Below are 21601 nucleotides of genomic sequence, written 5' to 3' on the forward strand. Positions count from 1 at the left end.
TAAGAGTAATTGTCAGCTAAATGTCATGGCATAGGCTGTTTTTAATGTATGCCACACAAAATAACTAAAAACTAACACTTTTTTTCATACACTTCTATCTCAAACGCATAATATGTGTAATATCTCTGTACATAGTGTGAGCATAAATGTATTTAACGGCTCCAACAGTTATAAATAATAGAATAGAAAGTGTTTTTACTCAGGTGTCAACACTTCAGTCACAGGCCTTGATTGTGGGTGTATTTTTAGAATATAAATATACACAGCATTTATATCACATTTGAAACATGAAAAATGGCTGACCTACAAATATTTGCAAAACAGGAAGTTGGATTGCAGGATGTTTTAGTTTCCACCTTTTCCGCAGTCAAGAACAATAGTTTTTTAACATTAGAGCTACAGTGTCGAAGAGAGCGCGACTTATTCCCTTTAAACAAACAAAACCAGTTCAAATGTCTCCACACACTCTGATGTTCGTGCAGGAGTCCGTCCTGGTCCGCTGCGACAGCCTGGACACGGCGTCTCTGAGTGAGAGGGACCTGATGACCCCCGTGGAGCGCCTGGCGTACCGCTCCGAGGCCCTGGACCACCCCCTGGGCCCCGAGCCCACCCCCGCGGAGCTGGCCCAGTGCGAGGCCGAGGTGGGGACTCTGCTCAGCATCATCGCCGAGCTCAACAAGAAGATGGGCTCTCTCAAGGCTCCGAGGTGAATCTGAGCGTTGTCCGAGTCCTGGAGTTATCAGATTATTCAAATGCAAACACCAGATGGGGGTAATCTGATTTCTTTCTGATTGTTCACACCTTGACAAGGAGAATGATGCAAAAAAAGAGCAAACTAATGAAGCAAAGACAAACGTGAAAAGGTCTTAACATGTTAAAAATGAATTATACTTTATCTTCCAAATCCAAAAGTTTCTCTCTCACAGCAAAAATCTGATCTTATTATTGGATTAATTGATATTCACTGACCTAAATGTACCTAGTGATTCCCATCCAGGGTTTTCAGGGCCAAGACCAATCGTTATTACTACTATATTAAGTTATAAAATGTTATTAACGGCCTGTTTAATTCCCTGTTTACTGTGTATCCATGGCGTTACCACTGTCATCTCTGTATTTTCACTTTGCTGATACAATCACCTTTGAAAACACGTCTTCGTCTGTTCCCGTTCAGCGATCCCGGTGATATGAGACCGTCCACCGCTTCCAGGCCTCTGGTTCCAGACCTTTTATCTCACAGACTCGTCAAAAACCCGGAGCGGAAGACGGTGGACACTAAAGCTATGATGGACAGAGGTATGAAGACAGTATAAAGTCCTGTTGGATTCACTGCAAACTGGATCATTGTACTTTTGAATTAGATAATCAGCTTGAGAGAACATTTGATTATATATATAAACAAACATCAATTCCAAGCAATATTTAGCAATAAGTTTTATGTTGTCAATAAACCACTTTTACACTGGTTATTTTATCAGTGTTGGATCGTAAATAGACATGTTCAGATTTATTTATTTTTTCTGTGCTTTTACTCTTTTATTTGAAGTTAATCAGAACAATCTCTAAAAAATAAAAAATATATAAAAAATACATTGCGGTTCTTGATGAAGTGTCAAAAAGCATGGCATTTGTGAGAAAAATGGAAAACGTTGTGTCTGTGTGATTATTTTCTCGAATCAGTAACGCATAATAAATGCTGCAACAAATATAAAACTGTTAGAGAAAGTATTTAGATTGCAGTACTCCGATTAGACCACGTACTAAAATGTAATTTTGAAGAAAAATCCCATAAACACCAGCAAAACCTGTTGTTGTTGTTGTACCTGTGCTGTCCGTCCACCAGGGGGCGCCGGCGTGGTGTGGTCCAGACTGCAGGACGTCTTATCTTCAGTGGAGGACTCCATCAGCTTCAGGAGGTCATGGGCCGCTCCCATCGCCGCCGTGGACCTCAACAAACACAAGGAGCATTTAAGAGCCGCCCACGAGAGCTCGGCCAAGGCCAGCCAGGTACAAACTGCCGCACGGACGCTTTAGAAGACACAAAAGCAAGTAAAAACAGACACGGAGAGACAAAAGGTGTACAAGTCAGTCTGGCATGTGTCCCCTTTGGCACCTGCATTTTCAAAAAGAAAAACTGGGACGCTTCTGGGTTGCGGTGGGGGTAAAAAGCCTAGGTAATTATGTACATTTCTATGATTTCTGGTTATTCTAAAGCCAGATTTTCTCTATTTTTGTCAAAGAAACGACAAAAAAATTCTCCTCTTTACCGTTGGCGGGTGTCAAAGTGGTCAAAAGCCGGGATAAGTGAGACGTGTCATGCATGAACTAGGACAAATCAATGGGTTTGGATACAGCTGCTGGGACTTGGGCCATTTTCAAATTCACTGCTAAAGTTAGTCGGTTGTTGGTCGACTGAATATTTAATTTACATGACGAGGATGAAGAATGTGGGACGACAGCAGAAACAAGAAGGCACCGAGTGAAGATTTTAGAGTTAATCATGAGTTTTCTTTCTTTGTTTTCTTTACATACGTATTTTTAATTTTTTTTATATTTTTACATGTATTATATTTTTCCCCAACACAATTTATATTTTTATATATATATATATATATATATATATATATATTGTATTTATTTTGTATAAACAAATAAACAGAACAAAACACAAAACGACCAGAGAGTACAAATCAAAAGAAAAACGGACATCAAACAAATACAGACAAAAAGTCCCATTTAGTCCAAAGTCTTATCGAATTTCCAAATTAAATCTGAATATCATTTTTCCCGTTTGTCTGACGTCTGTCACGATGTCAGCCCAGTCCTCCATCTTTTGTGCACTTTGTGTCCTCCACTTCTTTGTTATGGCCTTTTTTCCTGTCGTTTCATCTTTTCTTTTTACCTGAACGCACTTTTTCCTTGCGCTTTTTCGTACAAACCGTTGTGGTCATCGTCTCGTAAGCGCAGTTTGGGCCTGATACAAGTTTTGAGCTATTGCCAGTTTTACGACACTTTCCATTACCGAGAGTACACTCCACGTGTATCCATCTGCCGTTTCCATTGTTGCAGTTTTACATCCGAGATACGTCAAGTCAAATGGAACATCGGTCTGCAGCGCTTCTTTACTCCCAGTATTTATGAACAATAGGGCAAAACACATGACAGAAGACGAGCCACTTGACGGCCACATTTTCTCCAACAACCACTGCTTCCCGGTAAACAATGTGCACTTTGACATAGTGTTTTAAAATACCGTGATGCATTTTCCCCAACACAATTCTTTCCAAACGTGAGATTTTGTGTGGTTCTTCATTGGGATGTGTATATGTTCCCATTCTTCATATGTTCCAACATACTTTCTCTCGTTTCCCCACTTCCGTTAAGATCTGTGATACATTTAAATAGTTTTGAGACGGTTCCCTCTGAGAGTTATGGTTTATCTGCTTTAATAAACGCTTTTGTGTGTAAATGTCCTGCTTTTTCACCTGCGTATGTCAAACTGAACTGAGAAGTGTCTCCGCTCGTAGATCCTGGATGACATGGAGAGAGAGTTTGGCATTTCTTGCACCACAGTTTTCCAGGACGAGGTTTATGAAGTGGACAAGCGCGACTTCACCTTGAGGCCACAGGGGGAGCTAGAGAGAGCGCACAGCGTCAGCCTGACGGAGGAAGACCGGGATAAGGTGCGTCTGACAAATACTTCAAACACTTTTCAGCAAATACGCATAAACTAGAGGTGGAAAATGATATATCAAAAAAGATAATAATATAAATGTTGTTCCGGAGATTGGACAAATTGTAATATCAATTATATTTTCCAACTATAAAAAATGACCTTAAAATGACAGTATAATGTGATATTTAAGCACTTTTGTGGCTACGTTTATGCTTTGTTCCATGTTTATAGAGGTTTGATATTCATAACTTCCTTTTTAACATAATAATTCTAAATGTAAATTGATCTCTGAGCCTTGACAGTTTGTTCATTCTGTGTCATCTCTTTCTGTGTAATAACTTTCCTTAAACACTGACTATATTTACATGACGTGTAAAAAAAATAACTAGAATAATCAAGATCTGTTTTTTTGGTGTGTGTTTAAAGCACGAGAGAAATCTGATCAAAAACATCTGGCCACGTGTGTTTTTTAGAGCAGCTTTTGTATTTGGAAGACAAAGTACAACTCATTTTAAAATAACTCTTTAGCCATTGTTCACATCTGCAAAATAGGAAATCAGAAATAAATCTGATTTTCCCTCTCGTCCTGCAGTTTGTGAACCTGCATAAAGCCTGGAGGTCTCGCTCACCTTCCTACAGGCCCAGTGCCATGTCCGGTGCCATGTCCGGTGCCATGTCCAGTGCCATGTCCGGTGCCATGTCCAGCGCCGGGTCAGTGAGTCCGGACTGGGCGTCGCCTCCGTACCCCGGCTCTCCTCTGCTCCAGCGCAGGACGGCCCGAGGACCAGGGGCCGGGGACGTGTCTCCTACGAGTCCCACGGGCCCCGAGGTGGAGGCCGACAGGGTCAACAGGTGAGAGGCCGACACTCAATATGTTTGTATTAACAATGTGTCCAGCGTCACACCGGCACAATAACACTTATGACATAGAATATGAACTGTTAAAGGACCTGGTTAGATTTGGAACAAACTAAACACATTATTTGAAGCGTTCCTGTTCGCCGAGTGTCTAGAATAATCTTTACAGTCTGAGATGTTCTTATGCATCAGGCGAGGGAGAGAATATAGAAATTAAATGAACCAATGACCCACAAGATTCACACATAAGATTAGACTAGTTATTTGTGCTTTGTGGAGGTGTAAAAGAACTAAAGGTACAAACACAGAGCATTATAATGACAGACATACATAATAACATTCATTCTGATTGGCTGCTTAAACGGCTCAGACGTAGCACATGTTTTATCATTAAATTGTACAACAGTTTAGACCGAGTCCTTGAGAACATTTCAATTTCAACCAAGAAATAAATTCCTTTTACTCTCACACAAAGAGTTCAGGGTTTTGTATTCAGTCCAAACCATTTGGTCCTCTTTTATAATCTCTGCATTCAAACTAGTTTAAGTGCATAAACCAGGCTGCAGCAGAGGGAAAGGCTGCTTTTGATTGGACACATGACCTCTTATTTTGTCGTACTCTGCAATAAGAGTACAAAAAAGTAGTTGAATGTGTTTATTGCTTTTGGAGCTCTATTCACACTCAGAAGTGTGCCACATTCACAGGACACAAAGGCGCGGTGCCCAAGGTCGGCCTGATTATTGATAAGCAAAACAACAACACACTTTATTTGAGACGTGATGTAACAGCCACTTTTATGCCTCTTCTAGATTATGGTGATGTTCCTTTTTATCTATATGTATATAAAATGTCTTAAAAAACACTTTATATCTCAGTGCTCCACCTGTGGCAGGTTCACCCATTGTGACCCTTATGCCAGGGCTGGGGGGCCTTTTTGGGTGCCAGGAGCTTTAGATGATTTTAGTTTAGAATATATTTAAAGCTATTTTATAGAGCTTGAGATTGTGTCGCCACAAATCATACCATTGTCAGTTAGTTTTTTTTAGTTTTAGTTTAGCTTATTGCTCTACAGGTCAAAAGCACCTTCAGAGGTCCAGGTCTGGTCAGACGCCTGAAGCTAAGCCGCTTTGGGCCTGGTTGAATGTGTGACTGCAGAGATCACCGGGGGCAACAGTGAGGCAGTTTTAACGCTTCACACACAGAATGAACGATGAGTGATGTGGTGGTCCGAGGAGGGGGCGGCCACGGCGCAGTTCATCAGCCTCTGTTACATCACTTAGGGCAGCTGTGGCTACGATATTAGCTTAGCAACGCCAGATGTGGAGTGAATGTATAATACAACTTTATTAATAATGTAATAATGTTTATGTTTATGTAATACGGGACAGTGCACATTCATTAACATGTGTCAGTCGAAGCATATTCCTTGTTGCAGTGTCAGTTTTGCATATTTAATGAAACAGTGATATTAGTTACTTTACAAACGTGTCCGCTCTGGTGTGTCTCAGGCTCATCGAGCGTCTGAAGAGCAGGAACGAGCGTCTGAGTTTGGCTCTGGAGCGAAGGAAGAGCGAGATGGACCACATGAGCCTGGCGCTGAACCGCCTGGAGTCCGACTGTTCGGCCCTGCAGCTGGCCCTGCGATACAGGTGACCGGCCCACATACAACGGCCCACACCAAGGGCCCATACACACCGGCCCACACCAAGGGCCCACACCAACAGTCCACACCAAGGGCCCACACCAAGGGCTCACACCAAGGGCCCATACACACCGGCCCACACCAAGGGCCCACACCAACAGTCCACACCAAGGGCCCACACCAAGGGCTCACACCAAGGGCCCATACACACCGGCCCACACCAAGGGCCCACACCAACAGTCCACACCAAGGGCCCACACACACTGGCCACACCAACAGGCCACCCAAGACCACACAAATCTGTCAATGTACTATAAATAAGACTAAACTATATAAGTAAAGGGCTGCAATGATTAGTCAAGTAATTGTGGCCAAAAAATACTCATATTTTGATATTCAGAATCTTTATCTGGATTACAGACTCTAAAACACAAATGAAAAGACCTTTTTTAAACAAAGATAGTGGCATTATTAAATAGAAAATGTCAAATAAGAATAAAAATAATCTATAATTTCATGTCTAACGTATATAAATAATACATATTATCTTTGGTTCTTTGGTCACCATATTTCAACATTTATTTGGTTAAAAATGTATTACTTTTTTTTTTTTTTTTAATAATTTGCAACGTACAATAGAAATAATCTTTGACTATTAGAATAATTGTAAATTGCAGCTCTATATAATTATTAAGTGTTAGTTGGTTTCACTGTTTCAAACTAACAGTGGGAGATAAGAAAAAGGTCAAAAGTAAATTTTTCATGGGTCGGTCACATGACTACTTCCTGTTTTGCAGGACATTTTGGGAACTTGGTAGAGATAATATCTGATTGTAATTGTTGTTGATTTCTCTGGCAGTTTACGGTCTTAATTTAAGTTATAAGAATGAAATCCATGGAAGATGAACTTTGTGACAGTTTTTGTTAGAGATGTAACAATAACCAAATCTCTTGATATTATTTATTCTGATATTGTTTCCTTTTAAAATGCCTTGAATAGACTTTGGTGGTGTCATAATCTGTAGAATTCATATTTAATAAGTGCTCTCAATCTGTTTTTTATTATATATGGTACTTGTTGTTTAAAATATACTTAGTAGTATAGTAGTAAAGTAAAGTAGTAGAGTAGTTTTTATATCTTTATTGTGGTACAAACATTTCAATAAAGTAGCCTATTTAGCTTCAGGTTGGTCTAAATCATTAGAGCAGAGGGCCACAAACAACCCAACAAGATCCAATTTTCAAATGTGAATTATTCAAATTTTTGCAATTGACATAGTTTTGATGCCTCCACCTTTAATAATAATAATAACTTGGAACATTAATAATAAGTTGGTATAACATGAAAATGCTTGAATTTGTCCAATTCTACAGTAAAAAGAACCAATTTTGTTGTTCGGACCAACTTAGCAGGAAGACGGAGGGCCAATAAAAAATGGTCTGAGGGCCGCATTTGGCCCCCGGGCCGTAGTTTGGACATGCCTGGTCTAAATGGAAAAAAAAGACGAAAACACCATCGACCGATTAGTCAACAGAACGACTAAAGTCTCACAGTTCTCCACATCAGACACATTAGTAAATTCACACTTCCACCTGCACATTTCATACACGACCGCCGCCGTTATCAGGGGATTCTTATAATGGCGGCGCAGTATTGACCATTTGAAAAAGCGCGTGTGCAGGAGGCTAACGGTCGACCTCTGTGCGCCGCTTTTGATTGACAGCGAGGAGTGCGAGGAGGCGCGCGTGGAGCTGCTGTCGCTTTACGAGGTCAAGACCCGCCAAAGCATTCCCGAAGCAACGGGCGCGGCAGGTGGGCGGATTCCACGCTTCCACCGCCGAGGTGGGAATGCAGCCCGGACGCACAAACATTTACCCTGATTCTTTTCCCCCCCTGCTGCCGTTAGAGGAAGCCGGCGACGCCCCCAACGATGCGCCGGACACGGAGGAGCTGTCTACGTCCTTCTCGACCGCAGGGGGCGCCGACGAGAGCCCCGCGCACAGGTTATGTCCGGAAAGCTGCTCGTTTTGAATGTGTGTTTACTTCCTGTCGGGTCGCACAGGTCGATTTCATGTGGTAAAGTCTGACATTTACAAAGAAACAGATTCAACATAAAGTTCTGGATGCAGTTGTCCTTTACATTTTATCTTATTTGATCAAGTTTCAGCCTTATTGCCTTCATCAGATCTTTTATTTATTTATTTATTTTAAAGGACAGTGTTGAGTGAAATGGGGATGAGAGCGGGAAGGATTTTAATTTGATATTTTAAAAAAATCTCTCAATCGGTTTTCTTTGGCCCCGCCCTTGTAAGTCTTTTTTCCCTTTTTCTTTGTTTGTCTTGTGTTTGTTTTTATTATTATTATTATTATTTATTTTTATCTTCTCTCTTTTCTTTCAGTTTTTTTAAATAAATCAATAAATAAAAAATAGCGAGAGGGAAGGACATCGGCGCCGTGCCCTGCCGCACATGGAGCCTGGAATATGTGATATTTTGACACGTACTGGTTTAAAAAAATAAATAATTAAAAGGTCTGACAAAAGCGATAAGGCCAAAACGTTACCTACGAGATTTTAGAATATTTTTTTTAATTGATTTTTTTACATCTACAAACTGAAAGTGCAATGCTTTATTTGCTTTTTTAGTTCATTTATTTTATGTTTTCTGTATGTTTATTTATCTGCTAGACCACAAACCCTACTTTATACTTTACACATACAATTATTTTACCATTCACTTCATTCATGTCCTCTATCTCAGTTTTAATAAATGAACCGATAAACGTTGTCCACAGTCAATGATGCATTCCTCACTCTCACCCAACGACCAAAAGGTTAGTAGTTCTATTCCCGCAACCATCGGGATGCACAATCTTTGACACATAAACACTGGAGAACAGATATGTGAGCGGCATTCATAATTTATTCACTTTTCCCACTCACGATAAGCAAAACGATGGGGAAAAAAGTATCCATCCATTTTCTACCGCTTGTTCCCTTTCGGGGTCGCGGGTGACTGGAGCCTATCCCAGTGACTTCGGGCCTTAGGCGGGGTACACCCTGGACAGTGGCCAACTCGTCGCAGGGTTAACAAAAAAGTAGGGGAAAAAAGTACTTTGAGTTAATACATTTTGGCTTTCAAATTAACATCATGGACAGAAGCACGATTTTTGTTTATTCCAGTCGATTGAAAGCCATAATCTGCACATTGACGATCTCGATTGGACAAAAACACAATCTTAATTACAAAGTCTGTTTACTCCGGCGTGTTCTGAGTCTGCGGGACATTGGAACGGGGCCTCGGTCCGAACGCCGCGCCTCATTGTGTCACGCTTCATGTAACTTTAAAGGACACCCGAGGAGGAGCGCGAGGTTTCTCTGCGTCAGCACATCGAGCGGCTGAAGAGGGAGCGCGCCGCCATTTGCCTCCCCAAGACGGGGCCGGGAGGAGCGGCGTGCAAGCCGATCCCTGACAGCGGCGCCGCCCCGGGGTCACGAACCGGACACGGGAATAAAGAGCGGCCCGCGGACACCAAGAAGGAGAAGGCTTCCCTCTTCTATGAGCTCATCTCCGTCAGGGTGAGACTTTACCGCTGCTGCCATGGAAACGCAACCACACGACTAAATCTGGAACTAAACTGAACTTGATTATCACAAACTGAACCTGATTATCACAAACTGAACCTGATTATCACAAACTGAACTTGATTATCTCAAACTGAACTTGATTATCTCAAACTGAACTTGATTATCACAAACTGAACTTGATTATCACAAACTGAACTTGATTATCACAAACTGAACTTGATTATCTCAAACTGAACTTGATTATCTCAAACTGAACTTGATTATCACAAACTGAACTTGATTATCTCAAACTGAACTTGATTATCACAAACTGAACTTGATTATCTCAAACTGAACTTGATTATCACAAACTGAACTTGATTATCTCAAACTGAACTTGATTATCTCAAACTGAACTTGATTATCACAAACTGAACTTGATTATCTCAAACTGAACTTGATTATCACAAATATATATATATATATATATATATATATATATATATATATATATATATATATATATATAAACAATCCTTAATGACATAAAGCAAACAGAACACAGTTAAAGATCTGAAAAAGTTATGTGTAAAATAAATATAAAAGTCAGAGTACCAAAATATATAGATTGTAATTCATTCAATTCAACAAAATAGTCATTTTAGACCCTCCAAAATACCTCCAAAAATATGAACATGAATACTTACTCTCTACTGATCTGACTTATAACTTGGGCGTTGCTGTCACTTGCTTGTTACCATGGAGATAGATAAGTTAAATGCCATACTACAGAAGATTCCAAGCAAAGCAACGGCATCTCTATGGCAACAAGCAAGGGATAGACCTGAAAAGTTACACACTTTTAATATCACAGACCAAATACGCAATACACATATTTTAAACTTATATATATGATCTAAGAAATCTGACAGGAAGTTACACAAAAGTTACACAAAAACACACAAAAACATATTTCGAACAGTATTTGGTCAGATTTTCACACAGGGCTCAGTAGTGTCAAGTTGTACGACAAAAAAATAATGAACCTTTCTCTTTTCTCTGTTTTGTACGGCACACATTATGCATTATTTGCATTTAAACGTGCTTTTGAGAACCTTTATTTTATCATATCATGTTGTAAAGCCAGGCATTCCCTCTTTAGGATTTCGTGTTAGCGCTCCATCTACTGGGAGCAGAGTAAATTGCGTGAACAAAGAAAAGCGCGCTTGCCCCTGACATACTAACGTAAGCAGGCAGTTGTAATAAACGCGGTCAGAAAGACAACAAGTCTGGGGATGATTTATGGACTTAAAAACGGCACCGGACGAGTCAGGATTTTGACCTTTGACCTCACAAAACTGGGAAATTTGAGTGTTTTGTGAGGCTCAAAGCAAAAAGGACAGCATAAACAGGATTAATGCAACAAGCGTAAATGAAGCGTAATACAACATCAGGTATGTTTTTGATGACGGAACAACGATCAAAAGCTCATCAAAGTAAACGTATGTGTGGTGGGTCAAAGTGTAACGCACGGTTTTCGTTTCAGGAGGAGATGTCGGACCTGCGCTCGCTCATCCGCCTGAAAGAGAAGGAGCTGCGCTGCATCGAGTGGAGTCTGATGGCCCAGAAAACTCAGGAAACCGCCGGCGCCTTCATCCCGGAGCGGGAGGAGCCGCAGGAGCGCGCGCCCGACCAACAGGTGCCAAAGACTTTTATTGAAATCTTCCCAAGAATTAAAAGTCAAGGTGAACGAGCGCGTTTGGGAGCGAGGAGACGGTCCATTGTGACGGATTCAAATGTGGCCGTGCCTCGTGGGAAATCACACTAAAGCAGGATCCCTTCAGGCCAATGGGATATTTCAGTTTCACAAGGTCTTCTCCCGGGCTGACCTCTCGCCGCGGAAAGAAGCGCTTTTAATGGATTTATCACGCGCACCTCTGCTGTTAGACAAGGGCACGGGCTTGAACGTGATCTCACAGCTTCTGCACGTATCCTGCAGAGGTATATCATGAACAGAAGTATAAGTATCCTGCAGAGGTGTATCATGAACAGAAGTATAAGTATCCTGCAGAGGTGTATCATGAACAGAAGTATAAGTATCCTGCAGAGGTGTATCATGAACAGAAGTATAAGTATCCTGCAGAGGTGTATCATGAACAGAACTATAAGTATCCTGCAGAGGTATATCATGAACAGAAGTATAAGTATCCTGCAGAGGTATATCATGAACAGAAGTATAAGTATCCTGCAGAGGTATATCATGAACAGAAGTATAAGTATCCTGCAGAGGTATATCATGAACAGAAGTACAAGTATCCTGGAGAGGTATATCATGAACAGAAGTATAAGTATCCTGGAGAGGTATATCATGAACAGAAGTACAAGTATCCTGGAGAGGTATATCATGAACAGAAGTACAAGTATCCTGGAGAGGTATATCATGAACAGAAGTATAAGTATTCTGGAGAGGTATATTGTGAACAGAAGTATCCTGCAGAGGTATATCATGAACAGAAGTACAAGTATCCTGGAGAGGTATATCATGAACAGAAGTACAAGTATCCTGGAGAGGTATATCATGAACAGAAGTACAAGTATCCTGGAGAGGTATATCATGAACAGAAGTACAAGTATCCTGGAGAGGTATATTGTGAACAGAAGTATCCTGCAGAGGTATATCATGAACAGAAATATAAGTATCCTGGAGAGGTATATCGTGAACAGAAGTATAAGTATCCTGGAGAGGTATATCATGAACAGAAGTACAAGTATCCTGGAGAGGTATATCATGAACAGAAGTACAAGTATCCTGGAGAGGTATATCATGAACAGAAGTACAAGTATCCTGGAGAGGTATATTGTGAACAGAAGTATCCTGGAGAGGTATATCGTGAACAGAAGTATAAGTATCCTGCAGAGGTATATTGTGAACAGAAGTATAAGTATCCTGCAGAGGTATATTGTGAACAGAAGTATAGGATCAACGCTGCGTCTCGTTTGGACACGCAACAGTCGTATTCCTGTTTTGAAGGACATTTTTAAATACCTGGAGTTTCTTATTCTGAGACTGTGGAAGGAGGTATTTAAACTGTTTAAACTCTAACATGTTCCTCGATCTCACAAACCTCAGAAATAATAGAAGCCGCATAAAATATTGTCAGATTCAGGATCAAACTTAAGAACAACAACAGCCAGAGATTTTACTAAGGATACTTATTTCACAATTAAGGTTCAGTACACTAATTTACTGCTAGAGTTTGGCTAAACTAGCAGATGTAACACTCAAAACCTAGTTAAGACTACAAAATACAGATTTATATTAGTAATGACGTATTTAATAAACATGAGTGGCGGAAAACTATTGTTACCATTGATTTAAGTTCTCATTATTAATACATTATCTGTTTAAATACATTTTGACTGGCAAACAAAGACAGCTGTGTTACTGCTTTAAACCTGTTGAAAATCACTGTATCGTAATCAAACAAACTGTATTGTACAGCAGATATACATCGTGGCAGTTTATACCGAATCCAATATGTGGAAAAGTTAGTGAAATATGACTTGTAGTGACCTCATGGCCTCAGATTGTCACGACATACTTCAGACAGAACAAGTGCGGCATCTATAATATCACCGTCACAACCACTGCTTTGTCTCGGTCGCAAAGACGATGATGCGTTCCACATGGTGTGTCGCTGAAGCGTTCCACATGGTGTGTCGCTGAAGCGTTCTCCATGGTGTGTCGCTGAAGCGTTCCACACGGTGTGTCGCTGAAGCATTCCACATGGTGTGTCGCTGAAGCGTTCTCCATGGTGTGTCGCTGAAGCGTTCTCCATGGTGTGTCGCTGAAGCGTTCCACATTGTGTGTCGCTGAAGCGTTCTCCATGGTGTGTCGCTGAAGCGTTCCACACGGTGTGTCGCTGAAGCGTTCTCCATGGTGTGTCGCTGAAGCGTTCCACACGGTGTGTCGCTGAAGCGTTCTCCATGGTGTGTCGCTGAAGCGTTCCACATGGTGTGTCGCTGAAGCGTTCTACATGGTGTGTCGCTGAAGCGTTCTCCATGGTGTGTCGCTGAAGCGTTCTACATTGTGTGTCGCTGAAGCGTTCCACATTGTGTGTCGCTGAAGCGTTCCACACGGTGTGTCGCTGAAGCGTTCTCCATGGTGTGTCGCTGAAGCGTTCCACACGGTGTGTCGCTGAAGCGTTCTCCATGGTGTGTCGCTGAAACGTTCTACATGGTGTGTCGCTGAAGCGTTCCACATGGTGTGTCGCTGAAGCGTTCTCCATGGTGTGTCCCTGAAGCGTTCTCCATGGTGTGTCGCTGAAGCGTTCCACATGGTGTGTCGCTGAAGCGTTCCACATGGTGTGTCGCTGAAGCGTTCTACATGGTGTGTCGCTGAAGCGTTCTCCATGGTGTGTCGCTGAAGCGTTCCACGCGGTGTGTCGCTGAAGCGTTCCACATGGTGTGTCACTGAAGCGTTCCACACGGTGTGTCGCTGAAGCGTTCCACACGGTGTGTCGCTGAAGCGTTCCACATGGTGTGTCGCTGAAGCGTTCCACACGGTGTGTCGCTGAAGCGTTCCACACGGTGTGTCGCTGAAGCGTTCCACACGGTGTGTCGCTGAAGCGTTCTACATGGTGTGTCGCTGAAGCGTTCCACACGGTGTGTCGCTGAAGCGTTCTCCATGGTGTGTCCCTGAAGCGTTCTCCATGGTGTGTCGCTGAAGCGTTCCACATGGTGTGTCGCTGAAGCGTTCCACATGGTGTGTCGCTGAAGCGTTCTACATGGTGTGTCGCTGAAGCGTTCCACACGGTGTGTCGCTGAAGCGTTCCACACGGTGTGTCGCTGAAGCGTTCCACATGGTGTGTCGCTGAAGCGTTCTACAGGGTGTGACACTGAAGTGTTCTACATGGTGTGTCGCTGAAGCATTCCACATGGTGTGTCGCTGAAGCGTTCCACACGGTGTGTCGCTGAAGCGTTCCACATGGTGTGTCGCTGAAGCGTTCCACATGGTGTGTCGCTGAAGCGTTCTACATGGTGTGTCGCTGAAGCGTTCCACACGGTGTGTCGCTGAAGCGTTCCACATGGTGTGTCCCTCAAGCGTTCCACATGGTGTGTCGCTGAAGCGTTCCACATGGTGTGTCCCTCAAGCGTTCCACATGGTGTGTCGCTGAAGTGTTCCACATGGTGTGTCGCTGAAGTGTTCTACAGGGTGTGACACTGAAGTGTTCTACATGGTGTGTCGCTGAAGCGTTCCACATGGTGTGTCGCTGAAGCGTTCCACATGGTGTGTCGCTGAAGCGTTCTACAGGGTGTGACACTGAAGTGTTCTACATGGTGTGTCGCTGAAGCGTTCCACATGGTGTGTCGCTGAAGTGTTCCACATGGTGTGTCGCTGAAGTGTTCTACAGGGTGTGACACTGAAGTGTTCTACATGGTGTGTCGCTGAAGCGTTCCACATGGTGTGTCGCTGAAGAGTTCCACATGGTGTGTCGCTGAAGCGTTCCACATGGTGTGTCGCTGAAGCGTTCCACATGGTGTGTCGCTGAAGTGTTCTACATGGTGTGTCGCTGAAGCGTTCTCCATGGTGTGTTGCTGAAGTGTTCTACAGGGTGTGACACTGAAGTGTTCTACATGGTGTGACACTGAACCATGGTGTTTTCTGTGGCAGAAGCTGTGTGAGGCGGCGGCTAAACTGGGGACCGAGGGAGACTTTTCCAGACCGATCCTGAAGGAGCTGCACGCTGTTCTTCACAGGTGAAACAGAACATTCCACTATTAAAAAGAGTGTACAGTATACAGTTCGTCTTCTTCTTGTGCTTCTTCTTCTTCGTGTGCTTCTTCTTCTTGTGCTTCTTCATTTTCTTCTCCTCCTTCTCCTCCTCCTCCTTCTTCTTAAATCCTGATCAGAATTCCGCTGGAGATCTTCTCGTCTCCACCGGCGCACGATCCGTCACTCAAACGTGCAGGGAAACTGTCTCGTTCAGCCGCCGTTGCCTGGTTTTGATCTGTTGCTTGGAAACGCTGAGCAGAAAGGCCCAGTTCTCTCTGTACTTACTGTTTGGACACTCTTCTTTTCTCCTCTGACCTTGAGGCGCGAATGCTTAACCCGTTACTTTAACCACAGCAGCGTAATTGCATAAAACCGACTGCGGGAGACGAGACGTGCGTGCGGACTAAACAGAGCGTATCGATTGTTTGCTGTTGTCCAGGGAACAGGCCTTAAAGAAGAGACTGGCTCTGGTTCAGGATTCGATGAACACGGCTGCACCAGAAAGCGTCCCTCAGAGAAGAGACAGCGGAGAGATGGCACGCCTCACGCAGGCTCACAGGTGCATTACACCATCACTATTCACAGTAACGCAGTACAGTGTATGCTTTTTGTCCCTATTACACGTACAACCGAGTGTCCACGCAAATAAAACCTCTAAAAAAGTCACTAAAAACCCTCCATATGAACATCTATCACACTTTCTCCATTCACAGTTCTTCTACTTTCAGTACATTTAGACACGTGTAGAGTATTACCGTCGGACCTGTGAGATGTGCAGGCGTTACATACATTTGCATCCACCTTCTGACCTGTATAAATGAGGCGTATGTTAATAGATCTGGTATGTCCAACTCCAACAACAACGTAAAAGTATGTAGAATAGGCTAATCCTTTTATTTTCAACTAGTGCCTTGAAAGAAAATCCAATTAATTTAATGATTTAGCACCATTATCACGTTTAAAGAAGACAGGCACAGACATTCTTCAATAATTTTGGGAGAAAAATTTAAAAAAAATAAAACATGTTTTTGCTTTAAGCCAGGTCCTTTTTATACTTTTTAAATATACAAAACAGAACAGAAAAACTAAAGAAACACAACCAGAGAATGGGGGGGAAAGATGGACATCCAATGAAAATGAAGGCACATTTAATCCAAAGTAAACGCACCATTTTGTCCTAAATCTGTCACATTGATCGTTTCCGTAGAATCTGTTCAACCAAAAAAGTGTGATGCAAAGCTACTCTTGATTCTAGATCTTGATTCTAGATCTTGAGCTGGGTCCCACAGCACCGATCTGTAATCCCCCTCTGCTTTTGACAGGCCGGGTCAAATGCAAAGAACGTATTTCACGCAACAAAATGTACTTTATATCCAAAAACTTTTGCAGATTATTTCAGAATTAAAGCTGTTGACCCCCAACGCTATTGCATCGGGGTCAGACCAATGTTCCAATTATTGGGGATGTGGAACCTGAACCAGTAGCCTATTCTAGTATTAGCATGGTTCCCTCGTTCATAGAAAAGGGGTAATATAGGTACCGGGGAACATAGGTACCGGGGAGCATAGGTACCAGGGAGCATAGGTACCGGGGAGCATAGGTACCGGGGATCATAGGTACCGGGGATCATAGATACCGGGGATCATAGGTACCAGGGATCATAGGTACCGGGGATCATAGGTACCGGGGATCATAGGTACCGGGGATCATAGGTACCGGGATCATAGGTACCGGGGAACCTAGGTACTGGGGATCATAGGTACCGGGGATCATAGGTACCGGGGATCATAGGTACCGGGGATCATAGGTACCGGGGATCATAGGTACCGGGGATCATAGGTACCGGGGATCATAGGTACCGGGGATCATAGGTACCGGGATCATAGGTACCGGGGAACCTAGGTACTGGGGATCATAGGTACCGGGGATCATAGGTACCGGGGAACATAGGTACCGGGGATCATAGGTACCGGGGATCATAGGTACCGGGGATCATAGGTACCGGGGATCATAGGTACCGGGATCATAGGTACCGGGGAACCTAGGTACGGGGGATCATAGGTACCGGGGATCATAGGTACCGGGGATCATAGGTACCGGGGATCATAGGTACCGGGATCATAGGTACCGGGGAACCTAGGTACTGGGGAACATAGGTACTGGGGAACATAGGTACCGGGAATACATGTACCGGGGAACATAGGTACCGGGGAACATAGGTACCAGGGAACATAGGTACTGGGGAACATAGGTACCGGGAATACATGTACCGGGGAACATAGGTACCGGGGAACATAGGTACCAGGGAACATAGGTACAGGGGAACATAGGCACCGGGAAACATACCCCGGTAGGTATGGGGGAATATAGGTACAGGGGAATATAGCACTTGTTACATGGATATGTGTGTGACTATGACGTGTGTCTCGCAGTAAGGCGCTGAGCTCGTACCGTCAGATCAAGAGGAAGTATCGGGAGCACGTGTGGCGGCTGGAGCAGAAGGTGGCGGCGGCCATGATGGAGACCCAGCAGCAGCAGCACGTTGCATCATCGCAGCAGCCGGGCGGGGCCAGCGGGCCATCAAAAGATGCTGCAGGAGACAACACCGAATGGAGGAGAGAGGAAACCGTGTTGTAGAAGTTATAGGATTGGTCAAGTTCTTGTTCCTTTTAAACCACTCAGACACCTCCAGCTTATAGGCTCCATTGTATACCTTAAAGTGGACGTATTATGCATTCCTGTGGCATTTAAACATGCTTTTTGTCACATTTCACATTTTAAAAAATAACTTCTACAATTGGACAACACACACATTTAGGTATTTAGGTTAGGCAACGTGACCAGTGTGGTGAACAGAGCCACGTGTTCGCTGTGACCACAAGTTGACCGCCGTACGAGTCCGGTGAACGTTTATGGACCCGAAACCAGGCAAGAGAAGTCAGAGAACAAGTCAACACCTTTACATATTATGTCCTTTAAAATATTGTGTTTGTATAGAAAAGAAGTCAAGGTCATTTAGTCCACACTTGTACGGAGAATACAGCCTCAGCAGGAGCAGTTGGAAAAACACAGTGGGACACATCAAGATTAGCCCCAGATGATGTCACAAGGTGTTTTTAGCTTAGTGTAAATGTCTTATAAAGACGGTTCACACGTCAGAAGTGGGACTAAAACTAAACCTGGACAAGGCTGTGACTAAACCAGGGCTAGAAAGAACCAAACCGAGTCTACATCTGGACTTAAGCGGAATTATACGGTCGATATATGACAAAATAATCATACGTGTGTGAAGAAAATCTATGACTATTGTATTTTAATTCCACGTATTTATGTGTAACGTATTTATGTATTTTATTGTATTATATATAATACAATGGCTGTTCTATTATAATAACTGTCAGGTGCTACTTTCACAACTGGTGCAATGAATGAGCAATATTAAGTCTCTAATGTGAGTTTTAGATTTACTGCTGAAAAATATGACGGTTGTAAACGTTTAAAGGTTGTTTAAGATGCTTTATGTGGCGTGTGATGTGAAAGGAAACACTAAGTAATTGCTCTAAATATTAAAGAAAAGTTTAAAGCAATAGCTATGATACAATCCACTAAATGGATGGAGAAAAAAAGTAATCAAGATTGATTTTCCTTTTTAATGATCACTATTTTCCAATTAAACTTCAATACATTGATGTTTTTCAGGCTCATTAGAAGCTCATTATTTTAAAGTTTGTTCTTCGTAAACAGCAATATTGATCTTAAATGGCTTTGTAAGAGAAACAGAAATAGGTTTAATTACTTTCAGTTCAAAACCGTAACAAGCAGTGACGTTTCATTTACATGTTTTATTGTTAAACATGTGAATGTCTGTCGGTGTAATCCCTCATTCGTCCAGGCGTGTTCCATAGTAGAAAAAAGCTTCAGTTGTATGGGCTGGACTTACCACAGAATAGTATAAATATCTGAGTTCTCGACCTAAATTCTTTTATTGACAATGACTCTTGGATTAGAGTCGAAACGTCTATTTTTTTCTAACTGAGTCCAGATGATACAACTGAAGCTTTTTTCTACTATGTGAATATCTGACGTTTTCTCATAATCACAAACTGAATACTGTGGATGTGGGACTTTCACCTCAAGTACAGGACGATACTCAAACATTCATGAATAAAAACACACCTTTGTGCAGGAGAAAAAGCTCAAACAAGTGAATTTTACATACTATGTCCCATTTAAAGACAAATAAAAAAGGGTTTAAATTCAAATTTCACAAACATAAACACAACAGACACAAATTATACCAAAATATCCTGTCAAATTTGAACTCTTGCTCCAAAATAATATTTTTTAACTGAAAAAAAAAACCCTAAGCTGATCATTAACAACATTTTTCTTCCGTTTGTTTGAGCCAAAGGATTCCAAATTTGGTGGAAAACTTTTATACCTTTTGTAAACCAGACGTTAAATCTCAGGTCAGTGCGGTCAGTTTAAGACTTTGAAGGACATTATTTGTATTCTTATTGGCCTTTACACCTGCTCTTGAGTACCTTTGGTTTAATATCTCATGTTTTAGAAGATGTTCGTCGATAAAAAACTAAAATACTTATGAATCTTTGCCATTTTCCTCGGCACCAACCTTTAGCCTCCAACTCCCTGATGTAAACAAGGACCAGAACAGGACTAAACAAGGACTAAAACTGGACTAAACAAGGACTAAACAAGGACTAGAACAGGACTAAACAAGGACTAGAACTGGACTAAACAAGGACTAGAACTGGACTAAAGAAGGACTAAACAAGGACTAGAACAGGACTAAACAAGGACTAGAACTGGACTAAACAAGGACTAGAACTGGACTAAACAAGGACTAAACAAGGACTAGAACAGGACTAAACAAGGACTAGAACTGGACTAAACAAGGACTAGAACTGGACTAAACAAGGACTAAACAAGGACTAGAACAGGACTAAACAAGGACTAGAACAGGACTAAACAAGGACTAGAACTGGACTAAACAAGGACTAAACAAGGACTAGAACAGGACTAAACAAGGACTAGAACTGGACTAAACAAGGACTAAACAAGGACTAAACAAGGACTAGAACAGGACTAAACAAGGACTAGAACTGGACTAAACAAGGACTAAACAAGGACTAGAACAGGACTAAACAAGGACTAGAACTGGACTAAACAAGGACTAAACAAGGACTAAACAAGGACTAGAACAGGACTAAGCAAGGACTAGAACTGGACTAAACAAGGACTAGAACAGGACTGAACAAGGACTAGAACAGGACTAGAACAGGACTAAACAAGGACTAGAAAATGACTGAACAAGGACTAGAACTGGACTAAACAAGGACTAGAACTGGACTAAACAAGGACTAAACAAGGACCAGAACAGGACTAAGCAAGGACTAGAACTGGACTAAACAAGGACTAGAACAGGACTAAACAAGGACTAAACAAGGACTAAACAAGGACTAGAACAGGACTGAACAAGGACTAAACACGGACTAGAAAAGGACTAAACAAGGACTAGAACTGGACTAAACAAGGACTAGAACAGGACTAAACAAGGACTAGAACAGGACTAAACAGTTGTAGTTGTAGTGGTGATTTTAAGGCAGAAATGCCCAGAACGATTTATGGCGTTAAAAACGGTTCAGAAGATTCAGCTGGAGAAACCGTCACACATCAAAGAGAGTGTTTTTGACGCTGGGAGGAGCAGATTCAACTCCAGGTATGTTTTTGATGAGGGAACAATGTCAGCGCTCGGTTAAAAGGTAAATTTAGCAAAATATGTGGCCAGTATGTTTGATGAAAAATACTAAACCGTTACTTCTGCCTTCCAAGTATCCGTGGTATTGACTCAGTGGGTGTAAATCGTGGAGCAGGACTCGGGCCTCACGCAACACATTCCAGGTTTGGCAGAAGCAGCTGTCATGGCGGACTGAAGAGAGACCTCCGGAGTGACCCCTGGCCCCGCACATGTCCTTTTACCCAAACGCAGCACTCTCTGAAGCCGGACGTGCTCTGGCCTCACAGCTCCAAACGGTGGGAGGAGGGGCCGGGACAATGGCGGG

At 42.5% G+C, this 21601-nt stretch overlaps 1 protein-coding gene across 1 annotated transcript; it reads left to right on the forward strand.

Moving 5' to 3' along the window:
- Nucleotides 1–463: 463 nt before the first annotated feature.
- ushbp1 (Usher syndrome 1C binding protein 1) lies at nt 464–18437 on the forward strand. Its single transcript, XM_072439158.1, has 13 exons — nt 464–706; nt 1175–1296; nt 1844–2007; nt 3528–3683; nt 4269–4528; nt 6043–6183; nt 7901–7989; nt 8084–8180; nt 9526–9754; nt 11289–11441; nt 15417–15502; nt 15958–16077; nt 17951–18437. Exons 1-13 carry the CDS (start codon nt 471–473, stop codon nt 18153–18155), a joined length of 2058 nt encoding a protein of 685 aa, XP_072295259.1. The 5' UTR covers nt 464–470; the 3' UTR covers nt 18156–18437.
- Nucleotides 18438–21601: the final 3164 nt, after the last annotated feature.

The sequence above is a fragment of the Eucyclogobius newberryi genome, unplaced genomic scaffold, assembly GCF_026437365.1.
Source record: "Eucyclogobius newberryi isolate DKJ021-1_F unplaced genomic scaffold, fEucNew1.0.hap1 SCAF_9, whole genome shotgun sequence".
NCBI classification, from domain to species: domain Eukaryota; kingdom Metazoa; phylum Chordata; class Actinopteri; order Gobiiformes; family Gobiidae; genus Eucyclogobius; species Eucyclogobius newberryi.